The sequence below is a fragment of the Onychomys torridus genome, chromosome 6 (assembly GCF_903995425.1).
Source record: "Onychomys torridus chromosome 6, mOncTor1.1, whole genome shotgun sequence".
In the NCBI taxonomy this organism is placed as follows: domain Eukaryota; kingdom Metazoa; phylum Chordata; class Mammalia; order Rodentia; family Cricetidae; genus Onychomys; species Onychomys torridus.
This window is the reverse complement of record NC_050448.1, coordinates 34,941,862-34,960,591: the sequence shown is the minus strand read 5'-3', so window position 1 is coordinate 34,960,591 and position 18,730 is coordinate 34,941,862. Positions and strand designations below refer to the sequence as shown.

Here is an 18,730-nt window from a genome sequence, read left to right as displayed (position 1 = left end):
CAAAATCCTAGTATTTCTTTTTCTGGATGAGAATTACACAGTGATTATTAAAAATGACATTCTAAAAAAAAGGAATCGGGAAAAGAATTGCAGGGAATGAAGTACCAAGTGTGGGGAAAGTTAAAAAGCACTATTGAGTACAGTTTTGAGACGATTCCTTTGAAAGTTATTTGTTAACTATATGAATTCCAAAAATGGGTTTGCACCTTAGGAACTAGAGCAAGCAACCAGAGAATGACTTCACTCACACATTTACTGACAGCTGTGGTTTATGATATACGGCCATACACAGAGAAAATTGAACACAAAGCTGAATACAGAACTTCCTGTGCGCATGGTTGGCATCCTGTCTGCTTTGACGGGATCAGAAGTGAAGGAGTGAGGGAATGGATCACTCCCATGCAGCAGAGAACCCACTACTGTTTTCAGCCAGGACTGAACAGGACTCCAGATCACCTGTCTAGATGTTTCCAGGAAGCTTCTAGTGGTTCTTAAACAAAATCACATTATTCTAAGTATCTCACAAATAAAAAGTCACATAGCCTGTATAAAGAAGTTACTCAGACACTTGCCTAGCACGCCCATTTCCAAACTCAGAACATCTCAGTGAAATAAACACAGAGGGCCTTTTCTCTGCGACCCTTCCTAGAGACCTTGTGCTCATTCACTCTCTAGCTTATTTCCCCCACTGACTAGCACATCTTCCCATCTGTCTCTCTGTCAGCTGAGTTGATTCCTGGCATGAAGAAGGTCTTCCTTTTTTTCACCTTAGAGGCAAGGTGGAGGAGTTCATTCAGGAAGATAAACCATATCAAAGCTTCTTATAAAATGGTTTAATTTTAAACTAATGTTTAAAAATTAGAAATGAAATTATTATAAAATGGCATTAAAACAGCTGTTACAAGTTATTTTTCTTTTGAATGTGTGATTTTGTAAAAAAAAAAATGTATTTAATATGAACATTACTGTTGTATATATATAATGGAGCCAAGAGAATGGCAGACATTTTGTGAAGAAACATTTATTTAGCTCTCTATCTTATTAAAGGTAGTTTTTTGCCACTTCTGGGGACTGAAGATCTAATAAATATAAATCAAATAGATTATAAAGACATAATGTCTTTATTTATACTGAATATTCCACAGTGAGAAAGTGATATGGAGCCTTGCTAAATTTGCAGTCTCATTATTCCTTGATTCATTGCAGGCCCTGGAAAGTGAATTTGTTTCTTGCCAACTCCATCAGTGGATCGACCTTATATTTGGCTACAAACAGAGAGGGCCGGAGGCAGTCCGTGCTCTGAACGTTTTCCACTATTTGACCTACGAAGGCTCTGTGAACCTGGACAGCATCACGGATCCTGTGCTCCGGGAGGTAGGTGTCCTCAGCTGCTCCCAAAGTGTCTGGCATCTCTCAAACACAAATCTGACTTCCCATCTCTTTCTGTGTAAGTCTCCTTTCAGCTTAACTCTTTACTACACATACATTTCAGTTTTTTGACAAATGAAAAAAGAAAAGAAAATACATCAAATGCATGCAATGAGACTAGTATGTTGGGATTTTTGAAATTCAAACCTTTTAATGCAGAACTGTAATTTTACTTCCAGATCTTCATTAAAATGCTAATTGTGGTATTAATGGGTAAGGCTTAGATGAATATTTAAGTGTGAGTAATTCACTAAATAATCAGTAGCACCAGTTTTTAAAAACAAGCAACTTTGCAACTTTCTAGAAGGAACATTTAAAGAGGTATACCAATGTAATGGATGTTATTATAGTACTTTATTTCCATGTGTTCTCAGCCTGAACTGTCTGTAGCTAACAGTTGGGAATTGTAAGTATTTTTAAGTGAAAACAATCATATTAAATAGCATTTAAATAACTTCCCATGCATAAAATGACTTTGGCTAGGTGGGCAGAGTAAAGATGCAGCAGCTGCTAGGTAAGTGTTGCTGCAAGGAGACTATATTCCTGCCCTCCATCCTAACTGCAATCTGCCATCTGTTGTATGCAAAACAAGCCATCGTGGCTACATCTCCAGGCACTGAAATGCTTTTTCAGTTTGCATTTCAGAGGTTGGAAATGTACAGATTTGGGAATCAAACTCTCTTAAAAAATCTTGTATCCATTTCTTACATATCCTATAAAATAAAGACTCCATTTGCATGAATCCAAGCAGAGAAGAAAAGAGAGAGCTTACAATCATTGATGCCTTGGGGCAGAGCACTTGGAGAGCACATTTCAAGCATGTTATTAAAGGCAGTGTTGTGCAGTAGCTATAGCTCAAGGGAGTAGGAGCAGACAGAGAAGGGAATGATCCAGGAGAACCCAGGTATTGTGAAATTGTTTTGTGAAGTAAGGAATATCCTCCAGAGACTACTACACTTGCTGAATTTAGGGCCCTCAGTTGTATATAAATTCTAATCATCGTATCTGGTGGGACGTAATTCTTATAACTATACCGCTGTGCCTAATACAGACCCATTTTTATAATTGTTTTACAAACAAAGTTCATCTTTTTCAGCATACATTTTTTTCTTTCCCTCCCCACCATATAAGGTCTTGCTATGTAGACCATTCTGGCCTCGAACTCAGAGTTCACCTGCCTCTGCCTCCTGAGTGCTGGAGTCAAGCATGTTCACTGTCTCACCCAACCACAGTGAATACTTTTATAATCAGAAAAGGGAAGATTGGAATAGTTCATCCTTACAGTCCAAGCCCAAGTCCAAATTGGATTTGATTTATAAACTTCATGGACATCTTTGGTCCTGGGTATTTTATTGTGCCTTTCCCCCTCTACAACAAAGTTCTGTATTTAAAAGAGAAATTACAGGCTGATTATATTGGACAGAATACAAATTTGAACATACTGAATATGAGGAAAATCACAGGATATCGTTCAGAATGTGATAAGAAGATAGCAGTGTTGTGTTTGTTTGTTTGTTTGAATTTAAATGTCGGTTGAAAAAGAGACAACTAGGCCAGGAAAAAGACACCAGAATTAGAATTGAGACATTCCTTCCATGATTCGAGTGCATATTTGAACCTCACTGAAGGTGTCTGCTTCTTCAGCCATCACACCATTATTCTGGACAGTGGCAAAGCCAATTAGTTGTTCACAAGCCTTTCTCACACACTGTAGGAGCTGTAGCACAGAATGTGCGCTCTTCACCGATGTACTGCGTGAAAACGGGCCCAGCCTCGTGTTTGCTTATTATGTAGATGCTCTGAACAGAATCTGTTACATTATGGATTTTTATTACCCCAAGTAATGCAAACTGTCTAAAGCTAGGCAGGATGTCTTTGTTTAGAACTTGGCTCCTTTGACCATCCCATTCTGAGTAAACACTTGCTGGATGCTAAAGCTCTGCCATCCTCAGACTCAAACTAGAATGTGCCACCTTCTCATCCTCAAAGCCTCACCCAGGTGGCTGAGTTGTCTTCTCTTAGAGCTGTGAGGAGGCACACTCCAGCAACACCCCTCCTCCAGCTAGCACAGGCCCGGACACAATCAGCAGAGGTGTTTGCACTGGCTTTGAAGAGATCTATCAACTCAAGTGCTGAGGAAGCTGCTTCGTCTCCTTGAGGGCAACAAGAGACCATTAGTGTGGTGCAAACAACAGATTGAGGCTTTAAAAAGGAATATGAATGAACTTTTTCTCTCCTGCCCCTCACCATCATTCCCTCTCATCCATTCCCATTAATGTCCATACATAAGTGAGGATGAAACATGTTCCCACAAAATGTCCTGTATTACCATTTAAGAGCTCGAAGGGGCTGGAGAGATGGCTCAGCCATTAAAGGCTAGGCTCAGAACCAAAAATATAAGAGCTCGAAGAAGAGTGCTCTCCAAAGGCCAAGAACCATTCAAGAACAAGCTAGCTGGAGATGCCAAAATGCGGGACCTCACTTTGCTGTTCTCTAAAGGAAGAAATATCACGGTACCTCATTTAGGGAGACTCAACCTTCACAGTCATGAGACACAGCTCTGTAGATAGTGCAGCTAAGATTTGATGGTCATTATGCCCCCCCCCCCCACCCACCCCACCCACCCCCCCACCCCCACCCCCGCACATTATCACTGTGAAAGATGTAAACAGAGGCTGAGTTTTCCTGTCCTGATCACCCAGTTCCAAACAAACACACAGAGGCTTATATATGAATATAAAATGCTTGTCCAGTAGCTCAGGCTTATTACTAACTAGCTCTTACATTTAAATTAACCCATTTCTATTCATTTATGTATTGCCACATGGCTTGTGGCTTCACCTGTCCTCCAGCATCTTGCTCCTTGAGTGGCTGGCTCACATCTCTCTAGACTCTACCCTTCTTCATCCCAGTCCTCAGTTTTACTATCCCACCTAACTTTATTCTGTCTTGCTGTAGACCAAACAGCTTTATTTTTAACCAATGAGAGTAATATATATTCACAGCATACAGAAGGATCACCTCACAACAGAAAGACTCCTGGGGAGGTGTATGCAGTACACCTTCAAAAGCATCCCCGTTGGAACTCTGTAGACCTGCCCAACTAGACCCTGGCTTGAGAGAGATGCTTTCAGTCTGAAAGGTTGAACACAGACTCCTAGAAAAACAGAGCTCAAAGTTATCCCATTCTTGATGTCTCCACTCATTTTATTATAATGATTATCTTGGTATCTTTTTAGCGTAAAGATCATTAATATATAAAAGTACAGAAAGGCTAGTTTTTTGTTGTTTGTTTCATAATGCCATTTTGCCTGAATAATATATATATATATTTTTAATGCTAAGCATCACCATAAAAGACTAACATGTCTCCTTTGTTTAAGAATTCTATGATCTGCTTAGAATTTTGAGCTTTGAAGTTAGTACTAAAATTTGAGAAATAGCTTAAGGTTATTGACTCATTCCTCCCTGACAGGTGAAGTCATGAACCAGCACTAACCACAGCAATTATGGCATTAAAATGTCAAGAAATTAGAGGTCAGAATAACAGATAATTTTCTTCTCTGTGTCAGATTAAAAATTGGCATTCTTTGACAGTTTAGGATCTCTGGCAGAGAAAATGATGACAGCTTAACTTATTTTATACTTGTAAAGCAGTAATTGATAGTAAACTTTATCTTGACAGCTTCTGGGCAGAAACATGACAGCGCAGTTCTTGTACAAAGCTCCTTAATATGTAAACACTAGGTCTGCTGGAGAGTAGAGATTTATTTAAACTGTCTTAAGTCTTGTCTTACATCATTATCTTCTGGGCTCTTTTCTCATGATGGCTCAACTATTTGGGCAGTGGTTTTGAAGCGTGATAATGAATGATATTCTTACTTCTCCTTTTCCCATATTAATAAAAACCACCATTTTCTTCATATTTGTACCTACCAAATGACCTGCATAGGAAACAGGGTTCTGGGTTAGTAGTCACTGGGTGCTATGGTTTTCTTCCATCCTGCTCCTCAAGTGTGATCCAAAGCCCAGCAGAATCCCAGCATCTGAGAGCTTGTCAGAACTTCTGGCTAGAAACTTAAGCTTCCCTAACATGACTCAGGAGAGCATTCAGCAGAGCCCATGGGGGACTTGATGTTAGAGATTGAGTTTTCTAAACATATTTGGAGTGTGGGGTGTGTGTGTGTGTGTGTGTGTGTGTGTGTGTGTGTGTGTGTGTGTGTAGTATTTATATCTTTGTGCTTGGGTACCACACTGTGTATGTGGAGGTCCTGGGACAACTTAAGAATGTCAGTTCTCCTTCCACCATAAGAGTCCCAGGGATTGAACTCGGGCTTTTAGGCTTAGCGGCAGGTGCCTTTACCCACTGAGCCTTTTCAGCAGCCCAAGAAGGTGGAGTTGGAGGTTGTTCTACATTAGATGTGTTAGAACAACCTTCTGCTTTCCCATACGTGTAGAGAGAATAGAGAATAGCATAATAGAGGTTACCCAGTGTCATCGCATTACATCTGCTCCTTCAGCCCTGGATCTACCACTGTTTCAAACATGCATCCCATGCCCATAAAGATATCCTAGCAACATCCACTGTATCTTTCTTCCTGTCCCATTGCTATTAAGAATAAAAAGACTAACATTCTGTGGCTTGTTCTAAGTTAATATTTCTGTCCTTAATTATTATTTATAGCTATTTTCTTTCAATGTCAATTGTTTAGTTTTGTTAAAAATTTATTTGAATTTATATGTTTCTGCGTAAGTTTATATATGCAGCACATGCATGCAGTGCCCCTGGAGGCCAGCAGAGGACATAAGATTCCCCTAGAATTGGAGTTACAGGCCATTGTGAGCCTCCATGTGAGTGCTGAGAAAAAAAACCCAGGTTCTCTGCAAGAGCAGCCAGTGCTCTTACCTGCTGAGGATCTCTCCATTTGCTCAAGGTCATTAGTTTTCAAGAAGTTAACCTAAGTGTGACACTGGTGTTGGAGTTGCACCTGTGCAACAAAGGAAACCGTGGGGTCAGTCTCCTGCAGAAGCTGTAAGCTCACACCAAACAAATGACTAACGGTGCTAAGTTCTGAGCTAACATAAAACTTGTCATCATACTTATTACCAACCTTACCAAAAAGAAAAATGATTTAAATGACTCACCCTGTGACAGGGAGAGGTAGACACATAAGCTGGTACCTGGAACATAAAGGTCATGCAGTGTTTATATAGTTACAGATATACTCATCAATTTTTGCATTTTAAAATATTCAATACATTTCAATATTACCAGCAATCACAAAGAAAAAAAATGTGCTATTTTTCCATCTAGCTGTCTTTACTTAGGCAGGCTCTGCTTTGATCTCTCTTTTGATCTGCCATGGGTAACAGAGCTGCTCTCTGTGTGTGCTCTGAGGAGAGCGTGCCCACAGGAGGTAGGCTACATCACTTCAATTTCACTTCATTTTCTTGCTGAAATGTTCCTTGCTACTACAGAGCACTAACATGATAGGGCTGTCAAGAACCAGCAAGACAGATGTGTCTGTATCCAAAACAGCTGCTGCTGACTTTACCAGAGACATGAGTTCATAAGGGGAAAAAAAAAAATAAATGCACTTTTCATTTACTGATGATGATCTCCTAAATGGCCTTAAGTAAATCTCTTCTTTACTATGTTGAAATTTTTAACAAGTTCAAAATCCAAATTAACTGCAAAGAGAACCCCTATGTTTTGATTAGCGAAGCACACATAGTCATAAGGTGTTCTTTGGAGTTTGGGTGTCAGGAAGAAAATATCACATCCCCGTGTTTCATATCTGCAACACTGGAGCTTACATGCAGATTTGATTAATAAACTTTGAATGTAGAAACTAGTATCAAAGAAATTGATGACACACATTAAATGGTGCTTAGCTAATCTGTAATTTGGGTTTCTCTTTTCTAATTGGATCTTACAGTGTCCTTAGCTAGTCAGTTTCTTGTCTCCCCCACAAAAACATGAGGTGCAGCTAGTCAGCCTCACATATATATCAGATTTTTTTGTGTTATTTATTTATTTATTTATTTATTTATTTATTTATTTATTTATTTATTTTTCTGATACAGGGTTTCTCTGTGTAGCTTTGGGCCTTTCCTGGAACTCACTTTGGAGACCAGGCTGGCCTCGAACTCACAGAGATCTGCCTGCCTCTGCCTCCCGAGTGCTGGGATTAAAGGAGTGCGCCACCACCACCTGGCCATGTTATTTTCATTATGTACTATTGAGAAATGATAATTGTCAATTTTCAGAAATTATCAGCAAAAGCTTTTATAGTTCCCCACAGTGAAGATAGCAATTGCTGTTTGTAAAGTAAATGCCTGGAAGCTACCTTCTATCTCCTTTTAGCATAGAGCTTAGTCATATTACACCGTCATCTGCTTCAGTTTGTGGGAATGGCTATCACTCAGTCATTTCAGTTAGATAGTCAGGATTCATGTCAAGTTTCAGACACACTGATAATGGTCCAATTTAAAGTTGTTTGAAATCTCAGTGCAGTCTTTGTAACTTATTGTTTCCTATTTATGTCAAAACTGGAGGACATTTTATTCTGTTGAATTAATACTGTGATATTTTGAATATGAGTTTGGTTTGATAACAAGACATGCATCATTTTGGACTATTGATGTCACCACCTGGTGAATTTATGTCACTCTATTCTGCACACCAAGTCAGACCTTGCGCTTCTTCTCTATTTTGGTAAGGCTCTGCTGTAATTAGACCCTCAACCTTACAAGGCCACCGCCAGCACACCTGTCCCCACTCACTACCAGAAGCCCACAGCTTCTTCCTCTCCTTCTGCCTGTCCCCCAAGTCCAACAGCAGAGAAGGCATTTCACAGAGAGCTCTTCAGCCAAGACAGGTTTGACGGGGTATTGCCCTGGATGCTCTAGGTTGTGCCCTTGGGGGTTCAGCCCTCTGTTCATGAAAGAACAAAGAACCCTAAACAGGAAAGCCTCCTTAAGACATCATTTCCCTCTGCAGATGCACAGTGAGTGCAGACTGCAGAGACCTCTGCACCCCCAGGGATCTCATAGCAGGGCCCTCTGTAAGGGCTTCCTCAGTAAAATGGCTCTTGACGGAGAACACTAGTACTCTAGTCTGTCCTGTCCTGACATGTAGCAAAGACAAGCAACACCTGTCTCACTGGTCACACCTTCATACTAATCTCTGGGGATCTCGGCACATGACCAATCAAAGGGACACTGAAGGCTTCCTTTAAAAGAAAACCTCTGCCACATGCTGCCACATGGATGAACCTTGGGGCCATTGTACTAAGCAAAACAATTTGGTCACAAACCAAAACAAAACAAAAAAGCAATAGACAACCCACACCCACCCCTCACCTCCACATATAAATAGAAACACTCCACTTAGAAGAGAAGTCTGCATTAGCCACTATCACAGAGGAGGGAGCAGAATGGTGGTTATCAGGGATTAAAGGAGAGGGGAGGGTGGGCTTTTGTTTAGTGTATCCAGACATTTCATTTTATAAGATCTAAGGAGCAATGGTGGTAAGTTGCACAGCAATGTATTATATGTACTGCACAACTATATGTAAAATGGCTAAAATAATAATATGTAAAATGTTTTATGTGCATCTAAAATTGCCTTAAGAGGTAATAGAGTTTAATACTGGTCCTTGTTAAAGAGTTGTGGGCAAGATACAGAGATTCAGGAAGAGAAAGCAAAACATTGAAGGCTAACACACTCAGGCCCCAGGTAAGAGGGGAAAGTGCTGGAAGAGAGATAGCAAGAGATATGTTGTCTTGCATAAACTGTGTTCTGAGGCAAAAGAGTCCAGCCTGGCCACAGCTAAAACAAGACCTGGCAAAGAGAGCCACATAGAAAATCCCTCATCCACCTGTCTCCTGTGCTAAGCTAGGCTATCCTGAACCCAGGGGAAAAGGCCAAGAGCAAAGAGGATAGTGAGGAGGTTTATGGAGGCCCATGGATCGGAGCCAAAGAAGTCTGGTGTCCATCCACCCCCACTTGAAATGTTGCTTCCAGCTAAGCAAGTGTATTGGAGACATCCAAGGCAGGTCAGCCACTACTAGCTGTGTTAAAAAACCCATGCTTTGTTCCTTGGACATGAGCACATGTCCACTTCAAGTACAAAATCTGAGAGAACTTGCCATCAGTCGAACTGGATTAATTATAAAAGAGAAAATACTCTAGATGGGAAGATTTTCTGTCAGGATAGATATCTGTTAAGTCGCTTATGTAACATCATTATGATTGACCATTCCAAGGAGATGGAACCATTGAAAGTAAGTCCTCTCTTCACCTTCAGAGACTTGAACCAAAAACCAAGGCAAGTAACAATAAACCCAAGCTGCTCCTGCGAGCCTGGGCTAAAAGAGCCTTCCAAGCCAAGGCAAATCAGTTCTTTTATTTAACTGGAGTTAGCAAATAGTTGCTTACAAATTCAATAATTTTGCCAGAATAGATTTTTTTTAGTCTTAATGTAGGTGATTATTAAATCAATAATAAAAACATTTGTATTTCTACTTGTGGTTTCTCTGAGGAACTGGAAACAGTTAACTATAAAACAGTGCTTTAATTTTTTATATAGTTTAATGTTTAAAAGCAAGAAATGATGGAGTGCATATATTATTTTCTTGATTTACTTTGTTCTTGGTTTTCCAGCATTAAAAAGTAATGCTTTATATGATCTTGTTTTATCACAACAATAAACCAAAAGCAAAGCTTATCAGTTTAGAAAAAAAAGCTTATCAGTTAAAATATATTCTACCACTAAGTCACCTTTCTTTTGCTCATTCTCAAAGTTGCATTCTTTTCTCATTTTTATGTGATTCGGCAGAATTACAGGTAGAACAGAAAGATGATACATTTATTATATATTTGCCATGTCAAATTTATGTATATATGTGTGTGTGTGTATATATTTGGGGGTTATGGAAACAACAACAGCTCTTGAGTGTTAAAATCACTGTGACAATGAGATAAGCACAACACTAGGTAAAATGGTCAAGTTTGTGTGTGTGTGTGTGTGTGTGTGTGTGTGTGTGTGTGTTCTCAAACAACCATTTTTCTTTCTTTCTTTCTCTTTTTTTGCTTGAATTTTTTTGAAAACTGAATAGAGTTAGTGAGCCTAAAGCAGCCACATTGGAAAGTCTGAGTCTACATAGATGATAGGTCCCCCTTGGTCACAGAGATGGAGCCCCTCTCAATTAACCTTCTCCCAGGCTATACACTCTTGCACTCAAGGTAACACATGCCTCCAGCAGGTCATATGCAATTAGTGTAGAGTTGCATAGAAATGGTTGGGGGAGGGCTGGATACTCAGGTGTTGACCCAATGACCTCCCACATCCCTATCCTTCAGTTAGGGAATGCCAACAATTCACATTAGAGATCCTGGTTGATATCTGCTAGCAGGAACACTTGATTTGATGAAGACAGCAGCTTTTTGATAGGAGCTTTTTTGATGTCAACCAGGTCGACAAGGGACAGTTAGAAGGAGAAGGAGGTTGGAGGGCAGAGAATGAAGGAGGAAGAAAAAACTAGTTTCAAAGACTCTATGGAAGAAAAAATGCATCCAGGTTAAATTTACCTACATTATTGGGCAGGACAGAGTTAAGTTGTTTTTATCTACTGCACAGCAAGGGTCTGCTACAAGTGTCCTGGATTTTGACTTTCACCTTGTTTCTGAAGTCTTTCCTCGGGACAGGCACATGTGTAACACACAGGCACATATAACCAACCTATTTGTGTATCTTTCTGAGGATTTAGTGCCAGATTGTTCACAGCGGAGGAACTTTGTTAGAAGGTGTCTTAGTTAGGGTGTCTATTGCTATGATGAGACACCATGATCACAGCAACTCTTATAAAGGGAAATATTTAATTGAGGTAGCCACAGTTTTAGAGGTTTAGTCCATTGTCATCATGGCAGGGAGAATGGAGGCTGGGAGTTTGGTGGCATGAAGGCAGACATGGTGCAGGCTACATCTTGATCAGAAGGCAACAGGAAATGGCCTTGTGACACTGGTGTTATCCTGAGCATAGGAGACCTCAAAGCCCACCCCCACAGTGATACACTTCCTCCAACAAGGCCACATGTACTTTAACAAGGCCATGCCTCCTAATAGTGCTACTCCCTATGAGATTATGGGGGCCAGTTACATTCAAACTACCACAGAAGGGGAGGCAGAGAGGACAGAAAACAGTTAAGCAAGGTGACCAGCAGGTCAGGGGAGGACAGTATGCTGCACTACAGCTGCCATACTGTATAGCTGCCTCTTGTGCATGTGTATAGGGCATCTTGTTAACTCATGAATTACAAAAGGTGCTTCTCCTTGGGAAGTGAGGTACTTTATGGCTCCATCTGCCTCCAAATGGGTATCATTGTGTATCATCCTTGACTAATGAGGAAGACAAATCTAAAGAGAGCCTTTGAAAGTCAGTGAGAAGGAGGCCTGATTTCATATGTGACTAACTATAATTTGATTGGTGGGCACCAGAGTTGTTTTACTATAAGAGCCTAACAAGACAGAGGACAGTGAAGATAACAGAGAAAGTGGTCCTCCTAGGTCCTTTCCCCATTGGGAGTTTAATATTACAACTAAGCAGATAAGACCAGGGGTCATCTGTGTTTGAAATGCAAAAGTCACCTGCCGCCATATTATTTCTTCAACTTTGTTTATAGCACACAGCACATTTCTGTGTCCTTGCCTGCCTGTCCTTGCAGAATCCTAAATGCTTGAATCTCCTTGAGGTATTGAACACACCTGCTTCATGACAGACAGACCCTTGAGAGACAGATGCTAAGCATTTAATGACTGACCAGTGAAAACTCTGCAGAGCAACAAAAAAATTAGTTCAGAATCACTGTAGAACAATTGTAAGGTTTTAAAAAACCAACTTGAACCTTTATTTCTATCTAAACAGTTCATAATAGAAAACTAAAGTGGTCTTCCCTCAGAAATCAGCTGGTGAGATAGTGAGCTCTGGCATGTAGTAGTTATAGTCCATGAATACCCTAGAGACCACACAAATCCAAATGGCTTCTTCATTTATAACAACGGCCATTACATTCTAGGTTCACAAGCATTAGTACACAAGTCAACACCACAGTTTGGAGTACAGCTGGACATTCTTCCCATGGCAGCTTCCCAATTCAGAATGTATATCCAATGGTAGTACTGCCACCTCCATATTGACATGATCCTCCAATACATAGCATTTTTTCTGAGCTATTTCTAAATAGCTAGAACTATTTCTAAAACCTGAAGCCACTAACAGCCTTGATATCCACTAACATGGAAATTTCTAAGTTGTGCTAACCTGATAATGGGACACTGCCCAACATAAAAAATGAATAGTGACAGATACAGGAATGGATATCACAGACATTATGTTGATCCACAAAGGGCATACAAGTAAAATGTTTACCTTATGGTTTGTTTTCTAGAAATTCCAGAAAAGATTGATAAGCATGGGAAGTGATTAACTTGTTGGTGTGTGGATTGTGACAGTTGGCTTAGGAGAGATAAAAAGTTGCCCATACACATGTTCACATTCCTGTAAGCATCACAAAATCAAGATAAGGAAACTTCCAACTCCATCTCTAAGTCTTCTGTCTTGATAAAGAGAAGAACTGTGTGTCTACTTTGTCTTTGTCTTGCTTGAACCTTAAATACAAATTTGTGTAATTATCCTGAAAACTCTAAGATCTGGGCCAGCAAGATGGCTCAGCAGGTAAAGGTGCAAGCCACTGAGCTTGATACCCAGGTTCTACAAGGTGGAAAGAGAACTGACTGTCTGAAGTTATCCTCTGATCTTCGCATATATGTCATTGCAAATGTGGCCCACACGTATCTGTACATACATAATAGTTAATATAATTTAAAAGCCCATGATTCCAATTTAGAGATCACAAACCTAATAAGCAGTGCAGCTTTCTAAGAATAAGCCAGCCCCTGTTTTCATGTCACCAGCCAAAGCACTGTCCACCAAGGACCCTGTCTAAATGTTGCAGCTCTGAGGGGAAAGATAACCTCAATGCAAGTGTTGCAGCTCTGAGGGGAAAGATAACCTCAATGCAAGTGTTGTAGCTCTGAGGGGAAAGATAACCTCAATGTAAGTGTTGTAGCTCTGAGGGGAAAGATAACCTCAATGCAAGTGTTGTAGCTCTGAGGGGAAAGATAACCTCAATGCAAGTGTTGTAGCTCTGAGGGGAAAGATAACCTCAATGCAAGTGTTGTAGCTCTGAGGGGAAAAGTTTCCCCAATGCAGGGGTTACAGCTTTGAAGGGAAAGGTATCCTGCCAGGAGCCAAGTAATGCAACAAAGTCACACCACACAACAAACCTCACACACAAGATTTATCAGGAAAGATACAAGAGGGTGGCTACCTCTGCTCAGGGAGAAGCAGCAAAGAACTGAGAGAGGCAGGCTTACAATAGGGTGTTTGGTTACAGAGTTTTCCAGGGTAGAGATCTCCAGGGTTCGGATTGGTGGGATTTCAAGTCCCTGAGCTTTGGGGTTTTTATTCTATAGGGTGGAGCTTGGCCACTTGTGTCTGGAGTGGCTGGGTCTGTTCTGTGGGTGGAGCCTGGTGGTTGGATGTCCTCATGTGGGGCCTGCACCTCGAGTGGCTTACACCCTGTGTTCTTTGACATTTGTAGAACACTGAAAACTTGGCAACCACATTTATTTTTAAGAAATCTCAAGTGCTGCACATTTTACCTGTGTGGACTGTGTTTCATACAAGCATTGTTACTAGAATCCCTTGACTCTGAGATGTACATATTCTGATAGTGGATAGCTTCTCAGTGAAGAAATTGAGTTGGCAGGCTCATTTCCAAACATCTTCTAATACTGGAGAACTTCTTAGTAAAGGAAGTTGGGTTGACAGACTCATTTCCAAAGTTCAGTCTTATGCCATATACCTTGCTCATTCATACTTTTGAGCATTCAGAATGACTAGACTAAGAGAGGATTCACAAATGCCAGCATCTACAATAGCCCAGTAGGGATGAAGCAAGTGAATCATGCAGTCTGGGCTTGTCTCCACCACAGTCCTCCCTGTTATGTGCATTCATGTGCATTTCTGATTTCCTTCCTGGGCTGCAGACTTCCTGAGGGCAGTGTGGATGTTAACTAAGCATTCAGATGTTTGTCAACCTGATTGCTTGTAGTGGCACTGAACTGTTGTAAGTAATGGGCTCTTGTGTTTCCTCTACCCCAGTGTTCATTTTCTTTTCATTTTCTGGACCAACTTCCAGCCTGGCCCGGATACATCACTAATGCCTCACTTTTGTAGTCATCAAATATTGAAAGACTGAGCCATAGCCCTCACCTGCAGAGAGTCAAACTGAGCAAACAGGCAGACACCTAGTCAAGTGTTCAATTCCATAACAGAGGGAGGAACTGTACTTTGGGATTATGGGGGAAGCAGGTGATGACACGTAGAGTCCCAGCCCAAGAACAGCAGCAGTAGAGGACTTGCTCTTGCATGAGGAGGATCTCAGGACAGTGACTTAATCGGATTCCTAAGCTGTATGCTGGGCCCTACATCACAGCAGGCTGGTCTCCTATCCCAGTATCTCTGCTGAACAGGAGATACCAATGCCTCCTTAAAGGGGATGGGGAGAACAGGTATAGAGAGGTAGAAAAGAGAGGCAGCAGGCTCCAATGGCCAGTGTTCAGCAATGGCCAGAGGTGAAACCATGCTTTTCTGACGTCAATAAGAACTGAGATTTTCTAATTCAGAAGGGAAAGACTACTTGAAAGGCAGGAACACAGGATACCTAATAGATAAATTCTAGAATACAGTCCTTTGGTGCATAAAACCATCTGATACAAGGAAGAAAGCACAATCCCAAAAGAGAAATTTGGAATTGGAATGCTCTGCCTCAGTCCAAAGGATCACCAAAGAGCGCCAAACAAGAAATTTCTGGAACTTACACCAATTCCTAACATTTTCTGGTATAATTCCAATACTTCTGTGAAACAAAGTTAAAGTAAGTGAGAGATGCTGGCTGACTCTTCATTCAGTGAGTGTTTAGGGGCTCCCTAAATATGAGGCAATGACTGAAGGTCAGAAGTGTTTGATGTTAGCCCCATCTTCTCGCCCCTATGAGGTCCTTTTTCTTAGAGGAGTAAAAGTGCAGACCACAGTGTCTATTGCTAGAAAGACTTTAGTTGATATTGGACATTTGCTGGCTAGGAAGGCTTTAGCAGTAAAATTACTGCTTTACTCCAGAAATAATTCTCAAGAGTTATTGTAATAATGTGAAGCCAACTAGAAATGGTCTCTTTTCCCCTTTTATAACCATAAATCTTGCAATAGGGAGACACAGTGTGGTGGTACCTACATGAATACAATTTAGCTGAATAGTCACACTTTGCATTTGAATGGACATCATGAAAATAAATGTTACATTAAAACTGGACAGCACTTAAGGAGATTTAATAATTCATCCCATTGTCACTGCAAATAAATGAACCAAAGCCCCTTTTATGCAGTTGTTAATATATGGTGGATAATGATCCATTCATGTTTAATATTGCTAATAAATTTGAAAGTCCACATTTTTTACTGATAAACATTTTCTTGAAATGCAGTGTAAAAGGACAGATGGTTAACTTTAAGTACTTTATAAATGAGAATTGTAGATGGTGATGCGATTAGTGGCAGTGTTATGTCAAGAGCCATATTCCAGCTTACCTGCATTCCTTCCAGTGCTCAGCAGTGGGTTTCATATTTCACTTTTATGTGCACCAAATTGCACATGATTGTAGCGGGAAACTAGCATGGTAACAGAATAATGATCATAGTAGATATTGTGCTTTTCCTTGTTGACTTAAATTACACATTTACAATATCTCAGGAAAAATCTTATTAGTCTAATTTAGTATGTTGAAATATTTTACCTATAAAATTTATGTATAGGAGAAATACTTAAGTCTCTAAACACACAGTTGCACATATACAGACGCATGGGCATGTACATGCATGCAGTGTTCTATTGGGCAATCCAGACAGTTTGAGGTGGAAATTAGTTTTATTCGATGGGAGCCACATACCTTTAGTATTCATATCTACACAGTCTTTAATAAAATACTGCAAATAGCTCAAGAGACCCAAAGAATTCTGTCCTTTTTAGTGGCTTTTCTCTAAAGTTTACCTGGGGGAAGGTGAGAGAAATTAATTCATACCTTATAAATAATATCCCAGTACTGTCTTAAAGCACCATAGCAAGCTGAGATGTTTTTTGTTTTTTTTTTTTAAATCTTTGCTTTATTTGATCACAATACCAAAGCCTTAGTGTTCTGACCTGGGGTTGCCCTCTGTGTCAACTGGAATATTATGTGGAATAATTTTCTGAATTTTATTTCATGTTGGTGGTAGACATTATGTCTCATTCTCTTTTCCCATGAAGATTCCAGAAGCTTATTTCATTAGTGATTCCCATACATTTCTCCTTACCAAGGACTTTATTAAGGTACCCGTGTTGTATCTAGTGTTAAAGGTGGTTTGTGGGGTTTTTTTTTGTTTGTTTGTTTGTTTGTTTGTTTTTGTCTTTAACTGCATGCATGGATGCACAGATTAGCATTTCCACATTTAATTCCAGCCTCTGGTGATGAGAACAGTGCTGTGCTTAACTGAAGCTTGATTAGAAGAAATGAAGCTTGTCCACAAAAAACTAACCCTCGGAGGATTCTGCACCATGAGAAAAGAGCACTCACAGAACTTTCTAGACTCCTTTTATGGCTGACTTGAGCTCCACTTGCATTGTCAGGAGTGTGTTGACCTCTCTTTTGACACATATTGATTATGACAGTCCCCCTCCTTGCCCTGCAGGCCATGGAAGCACAGATACAGAATTTTGGACAGACGCCATCTCAGTTGCTCATTGAGCCACATCCGCCTCGGAGCTCAGCCATGCACCTGGTAAGGCATCAGCCTGTGGAGGGGTTTTTCTCTCCTTTGTACCCGGATAGAAAGCAAATAAAATGGTATTTTAGTAGTATTTTCCGAGGCTTCTCCATTTATCTGTTGCCTCTGAAGTTCAAGGGCATGCTAGCAGGAAGTGTGCTTTCTACTCTTCAGTCCTGCTTATTAACTGAGCCCAAGATTGGGCTCAGAAAAGCAGCATCTACTTCTCCACAAGCCTATTAGTGCACATAGAGGCACACACACTGGCCCTAAATTAAATTAGATCTGTAAATTACCACGCAGTATAAACACAAGCCCGCAGAAGAGTGGTTCGTTCTAAGAAGAGTGAATGCTTCTAAAGGCAGTTTGTGGCTCCGGCCAAGCGGCTGTGAGACAAAACAGGCTGGTTACAAGTAAGACTCCAAAGTCAGATGTGAACCAAACACCGATTCTGCCACTAACTAGTGACTGTGGCTGAGTACTTAACAGCAGTGTGTTGACATTTCAGCATCTAGAGTATAGGGGTGACATCCCTGCACTGACAATCCCAGGCCTGCTTCTGAACCTCTCTTAGGCCAGCCCCTGTGATCTAAGCCCCCAGGAGATGCTAGCTGGCCTCATCAAGAGCTGATCATGTTAGACCTTTAGTACTGTTTTACAAGGAAAAAAATTGTAATCTTTATGTTTTATTCAAAAATGTGAAGGTCCATGCTTATAACAAAACAGCCCTTTTTCAGTTTATCAGCAAATAGAGAACATTCCCCCTTTTATTTAATTCAATGAAGGCAAAACAAAAAACAAAAAACTAACTTGCTGAGATACTTCTAATGTATTTTTTAAACTGTGATCTTTCACTTCTTAAAAAATAAACGTACAAATGTTTCGAGACAGAAATAGTTGCAAATGAATTCTCAAATGATCTATGTGTACCCACCATCCTGGAGACAAGCTCTTGAGTGAGGTGTGAAGCTCTAAGAGAGCATGGCAGTGGGTGTGTGGCAGTAGGCCTGTAAAGCCAGTATTTCTCTGCTGGAAGGAATGTTTATCCCTTTCACTTGCTTCATGTACTTTTGAACCCTCCATGTGTCACATGACTAAACAGTGAAGCCCAGTGTCAGGTGTATCCTCCATACCACCAAGAAGCAGGCAGTCTACACCTGGAGAAACAGAGCTACATGCTTGCTTTAAATCTCGACACAGCAGCCAGCTACATAGTCTTAGTCCAGTAGGCACAGTAGGTGTCTTGATTGCATTTGGTCATTCTGTGTAACAAAGAAACAGAAGGATTGGCATACGACACAAGTCTTTCCCAGGTGACTCTCAACCAGGGGACAGACCATGTGGTGGTCTTAGAGGGCCAAGCTCCACACTGCCTGAA

At 40.6% G+C, this 18,730-nt stretch overlaps 1 protein-coding gene across 6 annotated transcripts in view; it reads left to right on the top strand.

Annotated features, from left to right (window-relative positions):
* Nbea (neurobeachin) overlaps window positions 1-18,730 on the top strand; it is a 551,973-nt gene that overhangs the window by 510,026 nt on the left and 23,217 nt on the right. For all 6 annotated transcript variants that reach the window (XM_036189952.1, XM_036189948.1, XM_036189950.1 and 3 more), the window contains 2 exons: window positions 1,207-1,374; window positions 17,278-17,367. In XM_036189952.1, coding sequence (XP_036045845.1) covers window positions 1,207-1,374; window positions 17,278-17,367 — 258 coding nt within the window. The remainder of the gene's footprint in view (window positions 1-1,206; window positions 1,375-17,277; window positions 17,368-18,730) is intronic.